Source organism: Bombyx mandarina, chromosome 15 (assembly GCF_030267445.1).
Source record: "Bombyx mandarina strain Sakado chromosome 15, ASM3026744v2".
Taxonomy (NCBI): domain Eukaryota; kingdom Metazoa; phylum Arthropoda; class Insecta; order Lepidoptera; family Bombycidae; genus Bombyx; species Bombyx mandarina.
In genome coordinates this window covers 16,430,435-16,453,893 of record NC_143221.1, presented here as the reverse complement: position 1 = coordinate 16,453,893, position 23,459 = coordinate 16,430,435, and the positions used below count along the sequence as shown (strand labels likewise).

General features: G+C 34.2%; 1 protein-coding gene across 1 annotated transcript in view; it reads left to right on the top strand.

Moving 5' to 3' along the window:
- Positions 1-23,459, top strand: part of LOC114247209 (neuroligin-4, X-linked) — a 107,862-nt gene that overhangs the window by 49,943 nt on the left and 34,460 nt on the right. The window contains exon 2 of the mRNA XM_028180098.2: positions 20,193-20,666. Within this exon, the coding sequence (XP_028035899.2) occupies positions 20,356-20,666 (311 nt within the window). The 5' untranslated portion in view covers positions 20,193-20,355. The remainder of the gene's footprint in view (positions 1-20,192; positions 20,667-23,459) is intronic.

Genomic DNA, 23,459 nt, shown 5'->3' with positions numbered 1-23,459 from the left:
CCATATACCTAGTCTGACACTATATGAAGCACATATTAAAAATAAAGAGATAGCTCGCCAAAAAAGTCGACCGATAAAGAACTGGCCAAAGTATCAGATGGTAAACTATTAGTGGCCACTTTCGACTTTCAAAAGTTCTTATTGCTCCAAATGGTAATATAAGTATCCTTTATTATAAACGAAAGCTTTAACTGTTTAATTTTACAGTTTTTAATGTGGCTGAACAGGAAGGTACTTGTTTTATGTGACATGAAGTCCAAGGGAAACGCGAGGTAAACGAAGTGGCTAGTTGCTTATATATAAGTACATCTCCAAATGTAAGGATCAAGGTACAAGCGAGCTTCGGTTGCCGCTTTTATTTTTAAAGTGACAATACATCATTGCTTTTTAGAAGTTGGTCATAACCAAAACGAGGGCGACAGTGTTCACGCCTTAATAGAAAAATGTGCCAAGAATAAACTTGCTTATACACCATTTGAGTGGTTTTGTTTAGTACGCTGGGCTAAACAAAAAGGAAAGCCTTATATTATAAAACAATTACACACCGATGTTTTTAAATTACAAAACGTTATTAAAGGGCAATGGGGTTAAAAGTATTCATGGAGAAAAAGTTCAATGGAATAAAATAAGAGAGGTGTTTAAAACCTGAAGATCCTTGTAAATTATTATATTATATAAATATGATTTAGCTGCCGAAGATTACCATACTTTATGTATAAAAGCGTCTGCCAGGAGACAATGTGTAATCAATATTTATGTACTGTATGCCAATAGGCTGCCGATGATACCTCAGGCGAAAAAAGATGATTTGATGAGCATGTGCAAATCTCAAATCATACTCAGCGCTCATTATGATTTTGGGCAAAGCATACCAGATACTGGTAACGACAGTTTTCCGGATTTAGATACAGAATAATGTTTTAATAATGAATGTAATATTTTATTAATATTACATAGTTTTTATTAATTTCTTTTTATTTTTTGTACTGAAATTTTAATATATGTTATTTTAGAACAAATTAATTGAATTTTTTACGAATATTCAAGTAATGAATAAATATTTTTTTCTTATTAGTAAAATATATTTTTATTTCGTTGATAAGGAGTACAGGGATGAATAAAGAATTCATAATATGAATTATATTTTAAATTTGAGAGAGATTTTGTTTAGTTGATTTTAAATTTCATATTTCATTGCATTTTTTAAATAATACGTGTATTTTTTTAAACAAAATACTATTTTTTTTGGATAAAGCAAATTGATTTAGAAAATCCGTAAATTAATAAAACAATAAATACAATCTTTATAATAATATAAAGATTTTATTTCATGTTCTTAATACTACATACTATTAAAATGAACAAGAACACCATTGATTAATATTTCAAGATTATTTTCTTAGAGAGAATGTTTATTTGGACTGTTTTGATTACGAAATACATTATATTTCAGTATAATGGAAGATAATTATTTTATTTTAATTATTCCCCTTAATAGCACTTATGCTATGAACGTCTTTGTTCCATTGTATATTATGGTAACTGTAACCTAAGACACATTATTATTTGATTAGTTCCAATGTAAGTTATCGTACGTGTAACATACCCTACTTAATCCTACATATATATCAACGTAAAGTATAGTAAGTACTACATACAACGAAATACCATTGATATTTTCCGTAGTAGAAAACCGTATGTGACTTTTAAGAAATTCTAGCAAAAAATTCAAAAAACCTTTTTAGAAGTAATATTCCATTCCTAAAAATATATCTGTATGCCAATTTTGATTCTTAAATGAGCTGATTTGACTTCACTATCATCAAAAATCTGCTTGCATAACTTTGAATTGCGATACTGTAAAGTTGATAAAATACAGTTACGATATTATACGTAGGAGGTGTCGACATATTTAATCTTTGATATTAAACATTTTTTCTATTTATTAAATATTTTATTTACAGCCATTTATAGCATAATAATCGGACCACATTATGCAAATAATAGGTGCTGAGAAATCAATAGGGTTTCATATTTAAATGTAAATAACCGGTTATAGCCCTTCACTATCTTGAATGCCCCTAATTAGTTGACCACGACTGTATATACAATAATATATACACATATAATACAATAATATTGCCAATTAACAAAAAGAAGTTTTCCCTTTGCCTATTTTTATATAGTTAGTATTTTTTTAAGGGTTTTGAAGGGTAGGGCAGCCGTTGTAACTGTACTTGAGACCTTAGAACTTACATCTCAAGGTGGGTGGCGCGTTTACGTTGTAGATGTCGATGGACTCCAGTAACCACTTAACACCAGGTAGGCTGTGAGCTCGTCGTCCACCTATCAAAGCAATAAAAAAAAAAGATAATAAACAAAGAAACCCTGAAAATGACACACACATTAACGAATTTTCGTAATATTACAAAATTACCTACGCTTTAACAGAGTCTCTTAAATATCTAACTACCTCAAAACTAAAACAGATCCCTGGGTGTGTAAACTAGACGCGTGACGTCATTTTTCGGGAGCCATCACATTTCATGCGTAATTTCACATTAATGGAGCCGTAACGCTAGCTTGACCGCTTTTGACACTAGTTGAAGCCGAATTAAAGGCCTTCCCCCCGGGGGCTGTAATTCACAATTTCGTCGGCTTTTGAATATTTGAAACCGGGTAAAATTATGTTCGCGTAATGTTAAAATTAGCCTTTAATAATTTGGAATTTGTGCTTTTGAATATTTATAGGGAAATATGCTTGTTCTTGTGCTGCTTGAAGGGCACTATGCCGATGGTAGTCTAAGCTTTTCATTATTAATTTATAGTATTTGTGTGTGGTTACGATTTCTCATGAATAATTCATGAATGTATATAACAAACACGAGTCAATTCGTAATTTTTTTTTAATTTGATTGCTATTTATACTATTGCTATTGGTACCTTTTGAAAAAAGTGTCACTCAAAAATCTCAAACCATGAAGGCTCTATTTCAATTCGAAGTACCTATTACAATAAAACGACTACTTCATACTTTAACCCTATTATTTATTAGGTTATATTATTAACATATAATACATTTACATTACTTGTAAATTTTCCAAAAAGCATGTTGTTTTAAAGTATACATAGTGAAACAATACTAAAATTGAAAGTATATTTGATTATTTTGTTATTGTTTTTGAAAATAAATAAATGTATGTACTTCATTCAGAAGGACTACGTCTCACAAATAATATTTAAATAACCCATTTTCATACATCATACCCATCTCGGTTTATTTCGGATACAGTCCGAGAGAAAACTTCTTCTTCTGAATCGGTCTCTTTATTGCTGAAGATCGTGTCTAATTTGAAACATTGACCACGCGATGCACAATGCTTCCCCATGCCTGTCCACGGCAGTCTTTATAGCCTCGGTTATTGACAGGCCTGTGAGCGTCTTTACCAGATTAGACCAGCGGGTAGGTGAGCGTCCGCGTGATCTTCTTCCAGTCAACCTGACCAACTATCATCAGCTTCTCTAAGTTATCGGGGCATCTACGAGTGACGTACGAGGGGCTCTCGTGTGGTCATTCTTTAGCAAAAACTTTTTAGTTTCTTCAATGTCGAAAAATTAACTGTCTATTTATCTACGTGAAGTATTACTATTTATCTTCAACCTACTATAAATTAAGTACGGATAGGTATCATCACCACAATCTCTTGTCTTCGCACAAGGTGGACCGATGTCCTATTGACAGCGATCCGCTGGATGAATATGTAGGACCGGATATTATAGCGAAGCTTGGGGGTGGCCTATGTCCAGGAATGGACATCTATGACCTGAAAGATAGAAGGTAGATATAAACCTGCCTCTTACTGCCGCGAAACAGCAATGCATTCCGCTTTGGAGAATAAGAGAGCCCTTATAATCCGCAATTGCAAATTGGGTCTCATGTCTCAAGGTAAGTGGAGGGAGTCTATTGGCTCCGATAACACTAAGCACGACAGGGGTCCTGACTTTGTTCATCCATCTATATACAAACTAAACCACCGTACGTAGTGAAAATATCTCTATCGGCCGAACGTGATACCAGTTTCCAACACAAATCATATTTAAACCCGACTTAATTACATCGATTACATAAATTTTACAAATAAAATGATCCAAATAAAATGATGGTTAACAAAAAATTTAATAAACACTTTTGCGAGCGACTGTACTTCTGCCCAATTACCCGTATATCTCCGTAACCCGCGACGTATATGCGAATCGCTCGAACAAAGGGTTAGATATGGCCTCCCCACGTTCAACGTTTTATGATTTTTCGATACAAGATAAAAAAAAATTGTACGTGTTATTGTTAACGAAATTTAGTACCAAAATTTTCCTGTTGTGTCCTTTTTAATACGTTATAAATTATATTATTATACTAGCAGACCCGGCCACACGTTGCTGTGGATAAGGTTTTTATTTCCAAATAACACGTGGTCGGTTATGCTAATACCAAAATTTTACAAAGCAAGAACAATTGGATTTCACTGTATTGCTTTTACTACGAAATAAATTTCACTTATACTTTAGCCTCAGCAACACGTGGTGTTTATCCCATTAAGGTGTAGCTTATGTGAAACGTTGGTATTTTTAACTCAGCGCCATCTATGAGATATTAATGTCAGACAGTATTACAAATGTCTGTAAAAACTGATTTAAGGCGCCATCTGTTTTAAGGTCATGAAACTTACAATTAATAACAATAATCAACATAAGAAATCATTTTATTGTTAATTAATAAATATTACGACCATTAATCGAAATAAAAACCATCTTATTTCCTAAGTTGACACAAAACACATATTTAAAAAAAAAAAGTTAAAATCGGTTTAGTAGTTTAGATATCCATCGCGGACAAACATCGTGACACGAAACTTCTATATTATTATATTAAGATATTAATACGTGAAGAAAAAACTTTGTATTCCTTTTTACGAAAATTGCGTGGACGGTGGAGTATGAAATTTCTCACACTTATAGAGAATATAGAGGAGTGCAAAATGCAGAAATATATTTTCTAAATTATACATAAAAAATACATAAAATCAATAAAAAAGACATTACACACACTACCATGTATTTGATACACACACTCATATAAACTCTTTTGTTTATTATTCAAGTCTGTGTCAAATTCAGAATAGATTAACATTGTTTGTCTTCAATATTATTTATGTATAGTGTAGCTTTGACGAAATTTGTTGATATGGAGGTCTATGATAGTTTTTGACAATAGACCCCTTAATAATGTTCAAACTTATAATTTAAATTAATTATAGTCTAATTTCGACTACCGGGCGAAAACAAGTATTAATAAATATATGACCCACGTTCATGGATCCTAAGCTAGAGGAAGAGACGAATGCCAGTACATCCAGACTCCAAACACCAAACATCTTTGACAACAATCTTACTGGTGGTACAGCATGGTAGTTAGGGTACAAGCGCCCAGGTAGGTACTAAGACACTGATCGGGTCATCCGTTGAACTATACAATAGAGATGTCATCATCACAATCTTTATTGTATTGTCTCTTGGGATATGAATCCCAAGGCATATTTCACATTGTGATTCCTATGGACTTTAGTAACCACTTTACATCGTGTTCTGCCCCTCATTTACGCAATAAGAATATTAAAAAAAACACAAAGGTGATGACTCGGACCAGATCGACCCTTATTCCGTTGCACAATACTCAATCTAATGGTCAAACTAATTCAGCCCCAAAGGATCTAACAGGAGTTCGGATCAGAACCAAAAAAAATGGTTTGTTAATTCAAACATACCTTCACTTCACACTCCGTGGTATAGGCTTCTAGAAATTATGCGCTGAGGGTTAAATTTAGGATATCTACTCTTTGAGTCTTTGACCCAATATCTCAATGTGGGTCACGATGTGATCTCTACGAGCTTCATTAATCACTGACCATCATAACATGTGGAACAAAAGATGAACATTCGCTACGGTGGAAGGAATTATTTAAGTTCAAGTAAGTAAGTAATTTTCACTGGTGGTAGGACCTCTTGTGAGTCCGCACGGGTAGGTACCGCCACCCCGCCTATTTCTGCCGTGAAGCAGTAATGCGTTTCGGTTTGAAGGGTGGGTAGTCTAGTCAACAAGTTCAAAAACGTGTTAAATAGACATAAAGCTCCTAAAAATATGTACGATAGCTCATTGGATGCGGAATTATGTCTACAAAAATGTTTTTTAAGGGCTTATTAGCACATAAAAAATTGCGATTGTTATAAACAAAATAAGATTTAAAAAAAAAGGAATTTGGTTTTTCCTTAATTATTTCTAAAATAATTATATTTAAGGAATTTTGAAAAAAGATCCTGAAAGAGGAGGAAATTTCCAATAAAAAAGTCCCAACTCCCGGAATTCTATCTCTATTATTTATAAAAAAAAATTAACGCTGAAAATAGCACTCCGCGAGGTCGTTACGGCATAGGCGCGCCGTCTAAAAAGCCGGTATATCACCTAAAATATTTTTTTTATAGTATTAAATAACAATTTAAAAATTTGAATAAATTATGGTGTAATCTAAACACTTGAACGAAAAAAACCTCGGTGAAAAAAAAAATTTATATCGATTTTTCAAAAATTTACACCATTGTTAATTAACTAACTTTTTTCCAATCTCTGTTTTTATAAATTACGGTATAAAAGTTTCAATAATTCATCTATAAATTTTTCCCTTCGTGGAGCTCTTATCATTTAAGTACTTAATAAAGTTAAGCAAAAAAAATTTTTTAATCTTTATTATTTTGATAATTATAATTTTTTTTAATTAACAAAAAATTACATTTCTAAAAAATGTTATGAAAAATAGTTTTTTTTCGTAATATCTTAATATTGCTGTTTTTGCATCTACCATAGGTATTAATTAACATTTAAAAAAAAATTTTACGCTGTTTGTTAAGAAATTGTTTATAAATAAATAGACTATTTTGGGATTTTAAAAAAAAAGAAATTACCGTTTTATTGTATAGGTGAAATAAAGATTTAAAAAAAAAAAAATTCTTAAATAAATGTTTTAATTGTTTAAAATCGTTTTTTTCATATTTGAATTGTTTAAATAATTAGTTAAGATTTTTTTTTTTTCTTAAAAATCATCATTGACTCTTTTCAGCGGATTAACTAAGAAATACATTTTTTTATAAATAATTTCATTGTTTATTAACTTAACAATTTGTTATAAAAAATTAATATTAATCGTTATATTTTTTTTCGAAAACTACAAAAAATTACAAAAACAACCATACATAACAAAATATAGAAATTTTTTTTTTGTATTTTTTACACATTTTTAGATATTAAATGATAATGAAATTACAGCCGTTACATAATTTGTCAAGCTATAAATTGTTATAACTTTTAAACTATAAGAGATACGGTAAAGGACACTCAGGTCATTTTTATAAAGGATTTATTTATCTTTAAAATAAATTCAAAATCGATCCTGTAACTATTGTTTATCAGTTGTTATAAGCATTTGATAAATAAATGAAAACTGATCGATAGCAGAATGTAAATGAGGTAAGTATAAATTAAAACTAGTATATTATTTAAACAAAATTATATATTTCTATGATTTATACGTAATTAGAAAGATATTTTATCATAGAACAAAAAAGTTTTTGGGTCCGTAGCTGTATCTATATTATTCAACAAATTATAAACTATGAAATTTCAAAAAATATCAAAAAAATCTTAAATTTTTATAAACAAATGGTTATATTTTGTTATGTATGGTTGTTTTTGTAATTTTTTGTAGTTTTCGAAAAAAAATATAACGATTAATATTAATTTTTTATAACAAATTGTTAAGTTAATAAACAATGAAATTATTTATAAAAAAATGTATTTCTTAGTTAATCCGCTGAAAAGAGTCAATGATGATTTTTAAGAAAAAATAATTTCTTAACTAATTATTTAAACAATTGAAATATGAAAAAAACGATTTTAAACAATTAAAACATTTATTTAAGAATTTTTTTTTTTTTTAAATCTTTATTTCACCTATACAATAAAACGGTAATTTCTTTTTTTTTTTAAATCCCAAAATAGTCTATTTATTTATAAACAATTTCTTAACAAATAACGTAAAAAAATTTTTTTAAATGTTAATTAATACCTATGGTAGATGCAAAAACAGCAATATTAAGATATTACGCAAAAAAACTATTTGTCATAAAAAATTTTAGAAATTTCTTTTTTTGTTAATTAAAAAAAATTATAATTATCAAAATAATAAAGATAAAAAAAATTTTTTTGCATTACTTTATTAAGTACTTTAATGATAAGAGCTCCACGAAGGGAAAAAATTATAGATGAATTATTGAAACTTTTATACCGTAATTTATAAAAACAGAGATTGGAAAAAAGTTAGTTAATTAACAATGGTGTAAATTTTTGAAAAAACGATGTAAAATTTTTTTTTCTCCTAGATTTTTTTCGTTCAAGTGTTTAGATTACACCATAATTTATTCAAATTTTTTAATTATTATTTGTTACTATAAAAAAAATATTTTAGGTGATATACCGGCTTTTTAGACGGCGCGCCTATGCCTTAACGACCTCGCGGAGTGCTATTTTCAGCGTTAATTTTTTTTTATAAATAATAGAGATAGAATTCCGGAAGTTGGGACTTTTTTATTGGAAATTTCCTCCTCTTTCAGGATCTTTTTTCAAAATTCCTTAAATATCATTATTTTAGAAATAATTAAGGAAAAACCAAATTCCTTTTTTTTTTAATCTTATTTTGTTTATAACTATCGCAATTTTTTATGTGCTAATAAGCCCTTAAAAAACATTTTTGTAGACATCATTCCGCATCCAATGAGCTATCGTACATATTTTTAGGAGCTTTATGTCTATTTAACACGTTTTTGAACTTGTTGACTAGACTAGGGGTAGCCGTTGTAACTATACTGAGACCTTAGAACTTATATTATCTCAAGGTGGGTGGCACATTTACATTGTAGATGTCTATGGGCTCCAGTAACCACTTAACACCAGGTGGGCTGTGAGCTCGTCCACCCATTTAAGCAATAAAAAAATAAAAAAAGTATTACGAAGCGCTAATATCGCTACATATAATATTATTCAAGTACTTGCTTACTAAAGGAATATATTATATCGAAAGTTTCTAGGATGGATTCATAAAATTATAGTTTGGTTGTTCCCGAAGCCAAAATCGAACATTAACATAAGCGCACAGTAATATTTATTAGATACAAACCAACAAACTCCTCCTTCTCCTTGCCTCTATAACCCTTAATGTTGAGGGTCGTGGTCTTCATGAATAGCTTCCTCCTGGACTCCCTGTGCCAGCTCGGCTTATCTTCTGCTACGTGGAAAACGTCATAGACATACATAGAACATAAATTGTTCCATTTTTTATTTTCCATGACCAGAAATGCAAATCGAAGGGCAGCTAGCAAACGCCATGCGAGACCAGAAAATATTGAGATCTTAATTTACAATATCTTGCGTTTTGCAATTTGCTATAGAGGCAGAATGTAATTTATCGATTGTAATTTTTTAACGCTATCACGTCATGAAATATCAGCACTATATCGCCCGCGTATCCGAGAACGGTTCCCTTCCAGCCCGTATAATATGAACAATGTCATCTAATAAAGTCTACTTATCAGAGAGTGCCTTGGAAATTATGGCGTGAAACGAGCGATTCCCGACAATTGATTGGTGAATTTCACAGCTTTCCCTTCGGAGCCACCTCCGGAGCAATATTAAGTTTATTACAGAATCTCTCCTTCAATAAAACTGGAATTAAATTTTACGACAGCGCCTTGTACGTTTGCTTTTGTGTCGAGTCGTACGATCATATTACTTTTCATTTTAAAATTTTCAGCACTCGCTACGCCTCGGCAACTAATGGTTCTTTGATTTCGAACAGCAAACTTTGGAACCACAGCCATTTTAACAAATTTAATTTCAGTTTTATTACGGTTGGTTCCATTTGAGAAATTAGTTGCAGTCGAATTTTTGCGCTTACAAAAGGCTGAAGCTCATTGAATTCAGACGTGCCTCAGAGATTTGGTCTTTCATTGTCAATGTCCTCCGAAAACTTTTAAGTATTTTATATCTTTTAACTGATGATTTTTTTTATTGCTTAGTTGAGTGGACGAGCTCACAGCCCACCTTATTAGGTGGTTACTGGAGCTAGCGTCACAAGGTCAAGGACAGCGAATCTAAACATTCTACGAGGACGTGTCTAAGGCTTCGGTAGTAGTTAACTAATGCGTGAACTGGATCGAGGGTGTGAATGGTGGGGGGTCTTCGTGTCATGCCGCAGACGTGAAATAGCGCTCCAATGATGTCTATATATAAACAAACCAAACTGTTAACTTTATAAATATATGAGGGAAACTCCATTGAGTAGGTGGTGGGTTTCAGTGAGTTCACAGTTTCACATAATGATGTGTGTTATCTAAATCTCATCACTTACTCATCATTTATTGGTGGTCCGCACGTGCGTGAAGCAGTAATGCGTTTCGGTTTGAAGGGTGGGGCAGCCGTTGTAACTATACTGAGACCTTAGAACTTATATCTCAAGGTGTGTGGCGCATTTACGTTGTAGATATCTATGAACTCCAGTAACCACTTAACACCAGGTGGGCTGTGAGCTCGTCCAACTATCTAAGCAATAAAAAAAAGCCTTTTTAGGCCACGATGACTTACTTAAGTGGTTATTTATGAGATAAGAACTAGCACCAAATACCGAAGATCCTAAACTAAAATCTTAAAGAAAACCCATCATGGCCCCATCATAGTAATACCCAACTATAATAGAAGAATAACGAGACAATCAAAACTTAATATTTTTTGACGTTCCGAATAGTTTACAGTTTTAAACCGAAATAACTACTGAAATCACGAAGGCATAAATTGTACGGAGACCTATTTTTTTACTTTCTATCAAACAAAATTTGTTTCCACAAAAAGTTCTAACATCAAAGAAAACGGGAACAGAACAAATTATTTTGTGTAAAGCTGAGCTTTTTGTGAACGAGTAATGCTTTGAGCATCAGTTTTTTTTTTAGCTTTTTTTTTTAATTTTGTAAGGTACAAAAATTGTTATGTGTTTTTCCTTAGTAAATGTCAAGATATTAAAAGCACAGAGTCCGATATCCGCGATTTTTACACGTCTAATTAAATTGATTGAGCATTACCAATTAAAATCTATGTTAACAACATCGAATTTTTGGCGGAAACGCGAGGAGTGAAGTTGTGTGATTTGTTTTATTTTGTCTTTTTGGGTTTCTTCAGGTTTAAATGTGTAATAGCGGTGGTTTATTAACTGTTGCGTTTTATTAACTAATGTTTGTGAAAGTGCACGAATGTGGGAAAATGAAACAAAGCCGCTGAACGTAACTTCTCGGGTTCCTCCAAAAAGCCCACTAAAAAAGTCTCAGTAAATAACCACCATTTTACTGAGATTATACTTCATCCCATATCATCTCATCTCATTTTATTTCGTTTTCATTTCATTTTATGCCATGTTTCATAATAATCAACTTCATTTCATTTCATTATACATTTTTCATATAAAAAAGTTATCATTAAAATTAAAATAAGACTTGACCTAAAGGTCTTAGTTACCAGGTCATAAAATCCCTTAAAAAAATCAACACCACCTGTGTGTGTGACCAGTAACTAAATGGTCTTAAAAATATTGTTCAAAGGCACACCCGATTGATCGTTTCATGTATAAAGTTGATCTGGTCTCCTCTCGTGTTTACTGGTTAGATATTATATGGCTGTACGATGAGACGCCATCATACTATCTGGTCGTGAAGATGTCATTCGTACCGGATTGATGGAACAGTCGCTAAGCAAGATTTCGAACTTATATCTCAAGGTCAGTGAAATGGATGGATTGCGTGAAAGACGATATGGGTAAGAGGGGAGTGAGCCAAGAAATGGTATATGATAGAAGAGTCCTCCTCCTCCTTGCGTCGATAACCCTTAGTGTTGAGGGTCGTGGCCTCCTCTAATAACTTTCTCCTGTATCATCTTGCGCCATTCCTGCCTGAATAGAAGAGTATGGAAGGAGAAAACATGTTGCGCCGACTGGGAGAAGGGCAGGATAATGGTGATGATGATCTCAAGGTCAGTGATAGCATTCAGATTGTGGTATCTATGGATTATGAATTGGGGGGGGGGGGGGGGTTCGAATCCTACTTCGGAGATGTTGACTTAGCTTCCAACAACTATGAAATAAATACACAGATTGCAATAGCTCACTTGATTCTGTATTGCTTTATTTGTAGCTCCACTAGTACGTACACTACACTACAATCTTTAGATATCTTCTCACTACAGAATATACCGCTTTTTCTGTCGGTTTTTCAAACTACCGCCTTTTTTATTATGTCTCGTCCCCACTACTGCCATAACTCCCATCAACAGTGTTGCTATTTGGCATATCGAAAATTGACTTAAATATTAACATGATAAATTTTATTTTAATTATTTTACAACAAACCTTACACGTGTAATTACCATACACCAGCTGGGCCGTAATAATAAAAAAAACTTTGAGACAAAAAACGAAGTCTTATAGGAATAATACCTTACGGTTACGGTAAAAGTATGTAGATATTGCGGCATATTACATAATATGCAGAGAAAAGTATGTTTTGTTTGTCATTTACATTTTTAATTAAAATATAATAATTTACATTATTAAAGCCTTTTGTATTATGTTTATTTAAATAAATATTTTTTTACTGCTACAACATTTTTAATTTATTTGTATTCCAACTTTTCTTAAAACATGAAGGTAAGGGATACATTTACCAAATCGTGAAGGCAAGATTACACATTTGCCGGGAAATGTACAGAATTATACATTACTAGCGACCCGCCCTCGCTTCGCTTCGGAAACATTAAAACACACATAAAACCAAAAAAATAAAATAATAAAATAATAAAAAAAGTAGCCTATGTTCATCAGGGACAATGTCGGCTTCTAATGGAAAAATAATTTTTCAAATCGGTCCAGTAGTTTCGGAGCCTATTCGAAACAAACAAACAAACAAATCTTTCCTCTTTATAATATTAGTATAGATATTCAGTTCACATATACCTAACTTTTTGGCAAATGTGCACATTTACCGGTAAAAGTGTACATTTCCCAAGAGTGTACATTTACCGTAACAGCCGTACACCAGTTTCAGTTATCAGCATTACTACTCAGTACTCAGATTAAAATTTAAATTCAGCAATGGTAAATACAATGTAATCATGCTAAACTGAACCAACTGGCTGACTCCACTGGTGGTAGGACCTCTTGAGAGTTCGCGCGGGTGGGTACCACCACCCGGCCTATTTCTACCGTGAAGCAGTAATGCGTTTCGGTTTGAAGGGTGGGGCAGCCGTTGTGACTATACTGAGATCTTAGAACTTATATCTCAAGGTGTGTGGCGCATTTCCGTTGTAGATGTCTATGGGCTCCAGTAACCACTTAACACCAGGTGGGCTGTGAGCTCGTCCACACATCTATATGTGTTTGTTTGTTATCTATATATGTTGTGTGAACTGAAAAATATAGAAGTGTGACCTCGCAACATCTACCTTCGGTCAATAATTTAAAATCATCAACAAAAAAGCCGAGTCGATCATAATAATATTATGTAGAATTAAGTCCCAACAGAAAAAAACCTATTGACAATAAAAACGCGCAATCTACACGGCACTATGAATAATTTATGGAAAACGGATATGGTAAGCGCCTTCCGCGTTCCCTTGTAAACTTACCGTATGTTATTACAAACATAATGTGTTTTGTTTTGGGATGCTCTTCAATGTACCTTCAAAATATTGACAATCTGAAATATTTGCTTGCATAAAAGGCTATATACATATCGACGCTTGAAAGGCAAACGTGACTAAGCGACAATGCGAGAACTATACAGTAGACTAAATTAAAGTTGAAATACCTGAAAAAAAGTCTATTTTAACGAATCTAGCTGTAGGATTGAAATGATTTTAATAGACCTAGAAATAAAAATTTTTTGCGCATCGAATATGGTTATTGCCTATCATTTATGTACAAATCAGTTATTGTCGCTTAGTCACTTTTGCCTTTCAAGCATCGATATATACATATTATGGGATTGGGCAGGGTTGATATCGACTCCATATTTAGTTGAATGCCCAATCGAAACAATACTTAAAATAATTTTTTTACAATCTGGCTTAGATTTAAGTTATCCTTGTATTTTAAATGTTTCATATTACAAAACATACGTGTAAAAGATGTCTTGGAAACATTTAATTTAGAATGTTGTGAACGTTAAAAACTGCAATTAACTTCACATTGGTAAATAAAAGCATGATTGGTGGCAGAGAGCCTTGAACTAGTGCATTGTTTGATATAGTTATATTGTTAACTAGCTGACCCGGCAGACTTCTTAGTGTCTCAATCGATAAAGAAAAGATCTAAACTTTTGTATAAAATAAACTTAAAACAAACAAAAGGAATCCATCCGACGGGGGGGGACACCTCAAAGGAAAAACAAAATTGTTATTTTTATTTAATTCCGAGCATTTCCATATTTATTTACCTTTCAAACCTTCTCTGGACTTCCACAAATCATTCAAGACCAAAATTAGCCAAATCGGTCCAGCCGCTCTCGAGTTTTAGCGAGACTAACGACCAGTAATTCATTTTTATATATATAGATAGATAGATATAATTACTTTTCCTACCTACCCGTTCGTAGTCTAAGGGGCTATTCCAACTATGCATGAACTGGTAGGGCCATGCTTAGTCACGAAGTTCTAATCTGGTGAATTTGCTAACACTGGCCCTAGCAAGAGCAGTGCTTCGCAGAATCTACCACCGGATTGAAACAGCGACCCACGACCCACTGAGAAAATCTGGCGAGAAACTCAGTGGGTTGTATCTTTGGACTAGAACTGTAATCAGTTATTGAAGTGTCTAAAAGCACCTAGACTGGATCAGGAGCTCAAATCTGGGTAGAGGGAGTTGCCCCGAAGCTCAAACCGTGCCCGGACCCCACAGGAACCCTTTTTTTTCCCACCGTAGAAAATCGCCGGATTCCCACCCGCACGGCAGGGGGGTATGTGGGAGTCGAGCCTCATTAAAAACTCCTGCCGCTCACAGTCGGCGCCCTACCCCGGACCGAGCGGGAACCCTAGTCGGAGCTATTGAGACGGCGGGACAGGGTTTACGCAGAGCGCGGCCTACCACGCCGCCCCACGCCTTTCACAGGAACCCCATACTTCACCATCGATCCTCTAATACACAAACGTGTCTGATTAGACACCATTATTCAGGCATGATCGTCTGCCCCGTCGAACGCAATGGAGATTTTATCGATTTATTACTAGCAGCCGGGAACGAATATTGAATGAGCCATCTGTCATGTTTCTAACGCCTCTTGAGAATCAAAGCGATCCCCTTTTTCGAGTTCTTTTTTTGCATCGTTGCAGATGTAATTTAATATCTCCGAGATATCGATATGGATCGCAAAAAGTTTGCGCTTAGGAGTTTCTCTATATTGGAGTCGGTCTTGGAGATTGTGTGACGGCAAAAAATAGAAAAATAGAAGTATAATACGTAAATATTATTGTGCGCTTGAATGTGTATTTTTTTCTTCTTTTTTTTTTTGGCTTTGTAGGCAAACGAGCATACGGCCCACCTGATGAAAAGTGGTCACCGTCGCTCATGGACGTCAGTAATGCCAGGGGCAGAGCCAAGTTGCTGCCTACCATTAAGTACTCCGCTATGTATTACGCTATGTTTAAAGTAGTCGTCATACTTGGTTATTGAATTATTACTTTTATTGCTCTTGTAGGTAGACGAGTATATGGCCTATCTGATGGTGAGTGGTTACCGTCGCCCAGGACGTCAGCAACGCCAGGGGCAGGGCTTAGCCGTCACCTACCGTTAAGTGCTCTCCGCAAGCCTCGTTTTAAGAAGAGTGTGGTTGAAGGATGTGGTTTTTATTAGTCTTACTAGCTGACCCGGCAGACTTCGTAGTGCCTCGATCGATATATAAAAGACCTAAACTTTTTTATAAAATAAACTTAAAACAAACAAAAAAATCCGTGCGACGGGGGACACATCAATGGAAAAACCAAATTGTTATTTTTATTTAATTGCGAGCATTTTCATATTTATCTACCTTTTAAACCTTCTCTGGACTTCCACAAATAATTCAAGACCAAAATTATCCGAATCGCTTGAGCCGTTCTCGAGTTTTAGCGAGACTAACGAACAGCAATTCATTTTTATATATAGAGATTATATGAACAAACTCATATTCCATTTTGTTAAAGGGAAACATATGCATCACACTGTGAATGCCGTCACTCATCTGGAGATATGAGGACTCAATGGTTTTTATAATGTCTGTGTCGCCATTCAAATCGGAATGACCGCACCGCGGCAGAAGTAAGCCTAATAGTGGTACCTACTCATACAGTCTCACAACATGCCCTACCATTAGTAAACGACAAATTATTTCCACAATCACTTCTTTAATACGCTTAAAACAAAAAACACTTTCATTATCTACGTTGCGCAACGCAAAACAAATGTATTATTTTGTACAACAACAAAAAATCTACATAAAAACATCAAGGCTGTATTTATTCATATTAAAATATGAAACATGCCGACCCAAAAGGAAATTACCTGGCTATTCTTGTCGGGCGAAACGAAAAACAATGAATTTTTTGTGGTAATCTTAGTTTAACTCCGTGTACAACATGACCGTGAGCGAGTTTAGATCTAAACCCTTTTCATTTTACGCGGGCAAGCTAATCCTTTATACGAGCTGGTTTTTAATTCTGAAACACACACAATGAGAATTATGTGAATTAATTTTGCACTTTGGTTTTCAATCATTTTCAAGGATAATTTTCTGGTCAAAGGAACTAGAAGACAGCATTTTAGAAGACAGTATTTCGTAACCTTGTATAATTTTTTTAGTATGGATTGATACCGATATCTGTGTCTTTCGCTAAACAATCATGCTTATAAACTCTCGTCGTATCTATGCAATTCAATAGAGTCGTCGTGGCCTAAGGGATAAGACGTCCAGTGTATTCGTGTTGAGCGATGCACCGGTGTTCGAATCCTGCAGGCGGATACCAATTTTTCTAATTAAATACGTACTCAACAAATGTTCACGATTGACGCAAAATTATAATTTGCGTGATTACTGGTGGTAGGACCTCTTGTGAGACCACGCGGGTTTCAGTTTGAAGGGTGAGGCAGTTGTTGTGACTGTACCTACTGAGACCTTAGAACTCGTATCTCAAGGTAGGTGGCGATATTTACGTTGTAGATGTCTATGGATCCCGGTGACTGTTTAACACTTCACCCACACTTCACTCACGCTTCACCCACCTAAGCAATCATAAAAAGGACATAAAACATATCAAACAGATAAGAGAATATGTTTAATCTAGGAAGTTAATAAAATGTTATTAAACTTTTTTTGAACGCTCGCTGCTATGTTATAAATTGCTGTTTCAAACTTTCTAAGTCGATATACGCACGTAATACTTAAGTTACGTAACGTAAAATGGGTTCAGAAGTGGCTTCCAGGTTTGGCGAACCGAGAGCAATGGATTTACATTGTTAATGGAAAGGGAACTGATTGGTATGAAACCGCTTTTGCGTCGGCCAGTGTAAGCTAATAAAACCTTTTTATTTCCACAGCCTTATTACAAATTCGCGTAAACGACTTCCACACAGTAAAGGTTATCCGGTTTTTAGTACGATTATAAAATCTCCAGTTCAAAATAATAATCGTGGAAGTCGTAAGCCGTAAAGATTACGGTTCATATTGCGCGTAAGTCAATATTTAGTCCGAAGCCCGTTCGGGATAATTTAATCAAGGCCCCGTGAATAAAATATAATGAATTGTTCTTCGTTTTTTTTTTTTTACGAGTTCGAGCGAAAGTTTAATGCTTCTCGTAGTAAAATATTATCCCGAGTCAGAATTCGTTCGCGTGGTCCGTTGTCATGAAAACCGTAAGGTATTTGTATTACAGGACTGAATAAATTAAGAAAGAGTTAATGGTCTTTTACCATTGTTGTATAATTGTTTTTTCTTTGGATTTAATATTGTTTTTTTATATTCTTACACAAATTTTATGAATATATTATAAAATACTATTTTCTTTTTCTTCTTCTACCTTTTCTTCGTTTTTCTTCAGCCGATTTTGGCGAGTCGTAGAGACAATTAGAAATAAATCCTCTCGTGATGTTGACACTTCTTGACACTACCTAAAGAATTCTGAAGAGACCGAAACAGGTAGAAATTTGAAGGTGCAAGTTCAGAACTATATGGCTGATGCATTAACACCTCCCAGCCAAGCTCTTTAAATTTTTGCTGAGTGACTAAAGATGTGTGAGGTCTAACGTTATCATGATGAAAAACCACACCCATTCTGTTGATTAATTCCGGCCGCTTTTATTTTAAAGACTTTTCCCCAACCTATTATTTAGTTTTTAATCATAATTTTTCACCTAATTTTCGCTAAAGTAATAATACAAAAATTTATACTCACAACTGGAGGAGAGTATGAGTTATCATATTCCAATAGACCTAATTATGCATAACCATCTTCAAATTAGAATTAGCTTGTCCCGATTTAACTATTCACGGAACTGGTATAGAACCTGAATTACTAAAGGATGGAATTACTGGACTCTAGTTGTCTAGCAACTGGTAGAATCTGAATTATTAAGGGTGGAATTACTGGAGTCTATTTGTCTAGCATAACTGTATATAAGAATGTGGGCTCTCAATACGCCGTATAAATGAAAAGCATCATGCCGCCAAATTGTTGTTTCCCTCATTTGTTCAACTCATTTGTTTGTTTCCCACTAAAAAAGATTACCACTCAAACTTATTTATTCACTTACAATTATCAGCAATTGTCCAAAATTCGTCTAAATACAATTAGGCTAATTGATTTTACTACAAAAGTGCTATCGTCAGTCTAATTGTAAGGAAACAGAACGTCGCGTAATTGTTTTTCGAACGAAGTTAGGGAAAATATTTTCTTTGGAGTGAATACTTGAGTGCTCTTAGGTATTGATGAGATTGCTGTACAATTGGGATGCTCTATTTTATTCTTTTGATTTTGTAATGTTTTTTTACTAAATACTACTTACATATTCATGATTAAATACGTATCTAGGGAGAGGCTTGTGGTAGGGGTTTTGTGAGTTAGGATACATATAACTATCACGAAGCATTTGATTCCTGAAGACGAAGCCACTGTAGAAAATATGCCGTTGTAACTATACTGAGACCTTAGAACCTATATCTCAAGGTGGGTGGCGCATTTACGTTGTAGATGGGCTCCAGTAACCACTGAACATCAGGTGGGCTGTGAGCTCGTCCACCCATCTAAGCAATAATGAAAAAAGAAACATTTGAAATGGAATGGAATATAGGAGATTTCAAGCCTACTGCTAGATACCGTGGTGTTCATTTATATTTTATTTATTTATTTTATTTATTTATTTATGTACACACAGAAAACAAGACACAGTACAGAGTAATAGGAAAATTATGTACAAAGGCACTGCTTATTTCTTTGAGAAATCTCTTCCAGCAGACCTGCGAGAGGATAATGAGAATAATAATAAAAAGTGATAAGTGTGTGTAGAACAAATAACACATAACTAAAATAACAAACACAAAATGAGAATTATAGCACATACACATAGCAAATATTATAAGTAACACAGTAACCCTCGTGTATGCGAAGAGTATAGAACCATGATCATTCGGTTGATGAGAGATAAAATTGTTTGACCTTGTATTTAAAAACAGAAACAGACTTGCAAACTCGGTTATAGTGTATTTCCCAATATTTTTTCTGCCATAAGCTTCCATAAGCTCAAGTATTGAGTCCCATGGTATTTCTTAAGCAGTTTAACCTATGCTTCTTTAAATATGGTTTCAATACTACACTGCTGTAGGGAGTCGTTTAAATTTTCTTAAGTCTTGAACTGCAATGTGCTACTAAAACAACTTGCTGATTTGCTGATATGATAAGGCTACTTTTGTGAACGTTATAATTTTTTTTGTATAAATAAGTATTTACCCAAACAATTTTTTTGTTTCAGACTCACGATGCCTGTGAAGAAAACAGTGCCAAAAACATCATAGAGACTACAAAATGAAGCCAACACATATTATAATACTGTGAATAAAACTCATGGCAACGAAACCGCATCCGACAGCAGACCAAATAAAATAATGGGTCTTCAAAGGTGATAATTATAGAAAATGGCCAACGAAAGACTGCCATTGCACATTTGTAATTCAATTAAACAATACGTTACTCAAATCAGAATAACTAAACAATTATCAATCCAAGATAAAGTCAATCTGCTGATATTGCTGGTATTGCTCTTAACCCAAAATAGTTTGTGCAACGGATTTAACAGCCGTAATTCCATGCTGAGGACCAGAGTAATCGGCACTCGCTACGGAAAACTCCAAGGGGTAATTTTACCTATGGATCAGCACAAGTACTTGAAACCTGTCGAGGCGTACCTCGGGGTGCCATATGCCACACCACCCACGGGTTCTAACAGGTATGTGATGAGAATTTGTTACTATAATTAACTACATATCCAAAAGTCAGGACCAAAGAATTCTGCACTGATAATATTTTGTAAGGCTCAACGCTAAAGGCGACGGTTTATGACTCCGGAAAATTCTAGCTGCAGGCAGTATATCCCTACTTCCTCCCCTATCAGCTTATCCTTCATAAGCTGTTCTAAAATACGAATTATCCTGATCCCAAGGAATTCTAATTATTAATATAATTATTAATATAATATAATTATAACGGCCGTCTGGTGTAGTGGTAAGTGACATGGTCACTACACAAGGGGGTCGCGGGTTCGAATCCCGCCAAGAGAAGATATTTGTATGATAAATATAAATGTCTTTTCCAGGGTTATGGATGTATATTAAATATATGTATGTGTGTAATAAAAATCTTACATTTATTTCCGTTATCTGGTACCTGTAACACAAGTTCTTTGCGAACTTATCACGGGACCAGCTAACGTGGCGTGATTGTTAGTAAATATTTATTTATTTATTTATTTATTTATTTATAATATGTGAACTTACTTTATACTGGCCTCAATCCATAGATACTATGGCCACGCTATGGCCACCCAAAAAACAAAGACTCCATGATATAAACACTATAACTTTTCCTACTGCTAGTTTTTAATATTATTACAAACTACTACTACCTACTGTATAATTGTGGGCAGTTGGAGATCAAAATTCGCTCAACTAACCAGCTCACAATTTATATAAATTGTGACGTAATTAATTGAAGGCGGTTGGATACTTTTTTTAGAATTTCAGCCACTGTTTTCTTTCAATTTTCGGTCAGGCATTAAAAGCAGTCGACCGTTGAAGATGATAATATAATTATGAGTAATGTAGTGCCATTAATGAGTCGTTAGCTTTTTGGATATTCGAAGTGAAAAGCTATTTGTTATTTTAATTGAATTAGCCAGTTTTTTTAAAAGTTTTACAGATGAGCCCAATCAAGTTGACTTCACTTTTAGAGCAAAGTAGTAAAGTACAGCTAGCTCCATTACTACAGTGATTAGTGCTCCTGACCCCTATGCTACAGGAATCAGGTTAATTACCGAGTCGAAATCAGTTTATTTTATATTTTGTATTTAGAGTTCGAATTTGTTAATATTCATAACGCAGGCAATAATTTTAGCATGGGCTTATTCAATGTGGGAGTTTGATTTTTTTATTTGTTTGATATAGGAGACCAAATGAAGAGAGTGAGAGAGTGAGATATAGAAAATAGGTATATAGTAGGTGGAAGAAACGGATATTGCATACACGTGTCTTCGGATTAATAGCAGAACAGACTATATTGACGTATGTGCCTCTGGCTTTTAACAACACTATAGTTATCTTAGCCAAATTCACTTAAAGCAACACATGCTAAATGGGCTAAATGTAAACTATGGGTTGAAGATATATTTTCTGAAAGTAAAATAAACTATTTGAGCTGTGTAGTGTACGAATATGTTATTTGTATTATTTATAGGCCACAAATTTATTTGAGAGAAGTCTGTCTGTTAATTTAACCACATAAACCATTTTTTCGGGAGGGTGATTTAATTAGTGGCTTTTAAATTTTTATTGGTTACGGCGAAATCCAATTAAGGATTTTTTTAATTGATACCCGGTAGGACGTTTTTGGTACAGACGAAACGGGAGTGTAATTAACAAAATGTTGTTTTGCGGAAATTTCCCTAAATATTAATTGAGCCCGAAAATACTACACAATATTACATATTATTATAACTAGTCAGGTCATAAGTATTGTCACACAGTAAAAACTTTTCTTTTAGAATGCTGGCCACAAAAATTTTTCTTGAATTCGAATTTCGAATTGTTCATGAAAATAAAAATGTATACTTTTTAGAATTTTACTCATTTTTTAATATGGAGTGGACGCTTAAAGAAGACCGTGTTGCAGTTATTGCGTTGCATCGTTGCGGTTACGCGCCAATTCAAATTTTTAACATACTGAAAAATTTGAATATAACCAAAAGATTCCTTTATCGTACCATCAAACGATACAATGAAGACTCTAGTGTAGATGACAGGTCAAGAAGTGGTCGCTCTCGGTCTGTTAGGACTCCAGCAGTGATAAAAGCTGTGAAGGCGCGAATTCAAAGAAATCCCAAACGTAAGCAGAAACTGTTGGCCCTTCAGATGGGGTTAAGCAGAACCACGGTGAAAAGGGTGTTAAATGAAGACTTAGGGCTTCGGGCATATCGAAGAAAAACAGGACATCGTTTGAATGCTCGTCTAATGGACCTGAGACTGAAGAGATGCCGCGCTTTGTTGAAGCGGTACGCGGGAAAAAATATCGGGAAATTCTTTTTTCGGATGAAAAATTTTTTACCGTAGGAGAGAGCTACAACAAACAAAATGATAAGGTGTACGCACACAGTAGTAAAGAAGCGAGCAACCGTATTCCGCGTGTCCAACGAGGGCATTTTCCATCCTCGCTCATGGTATGGTTGGGAGTTTCTTATTGGGGCTTAACAGAGGTACATTTTTGTGAGAAAGGTGTAAAAACGAATGCAGTTGTGTATCAAAATACAGTCCTGACGAACCTTGTGGAACCTGTTTCTCATACCATGTTCAATAACAAGCACTGGGTATTCCAACAAGATTCGGCGCCAGCTCATAGAGCGAAGAGCACACAAGACTGGCTGGCCGCGCGTGAAATCGACTTCATCCGGCACGAAGACTGGCCCTCCTCCAGTCCAGATTTGAATCCGTTAGATTACAAGATATGGCAACACTTGGAGGAAAAGGCGTGC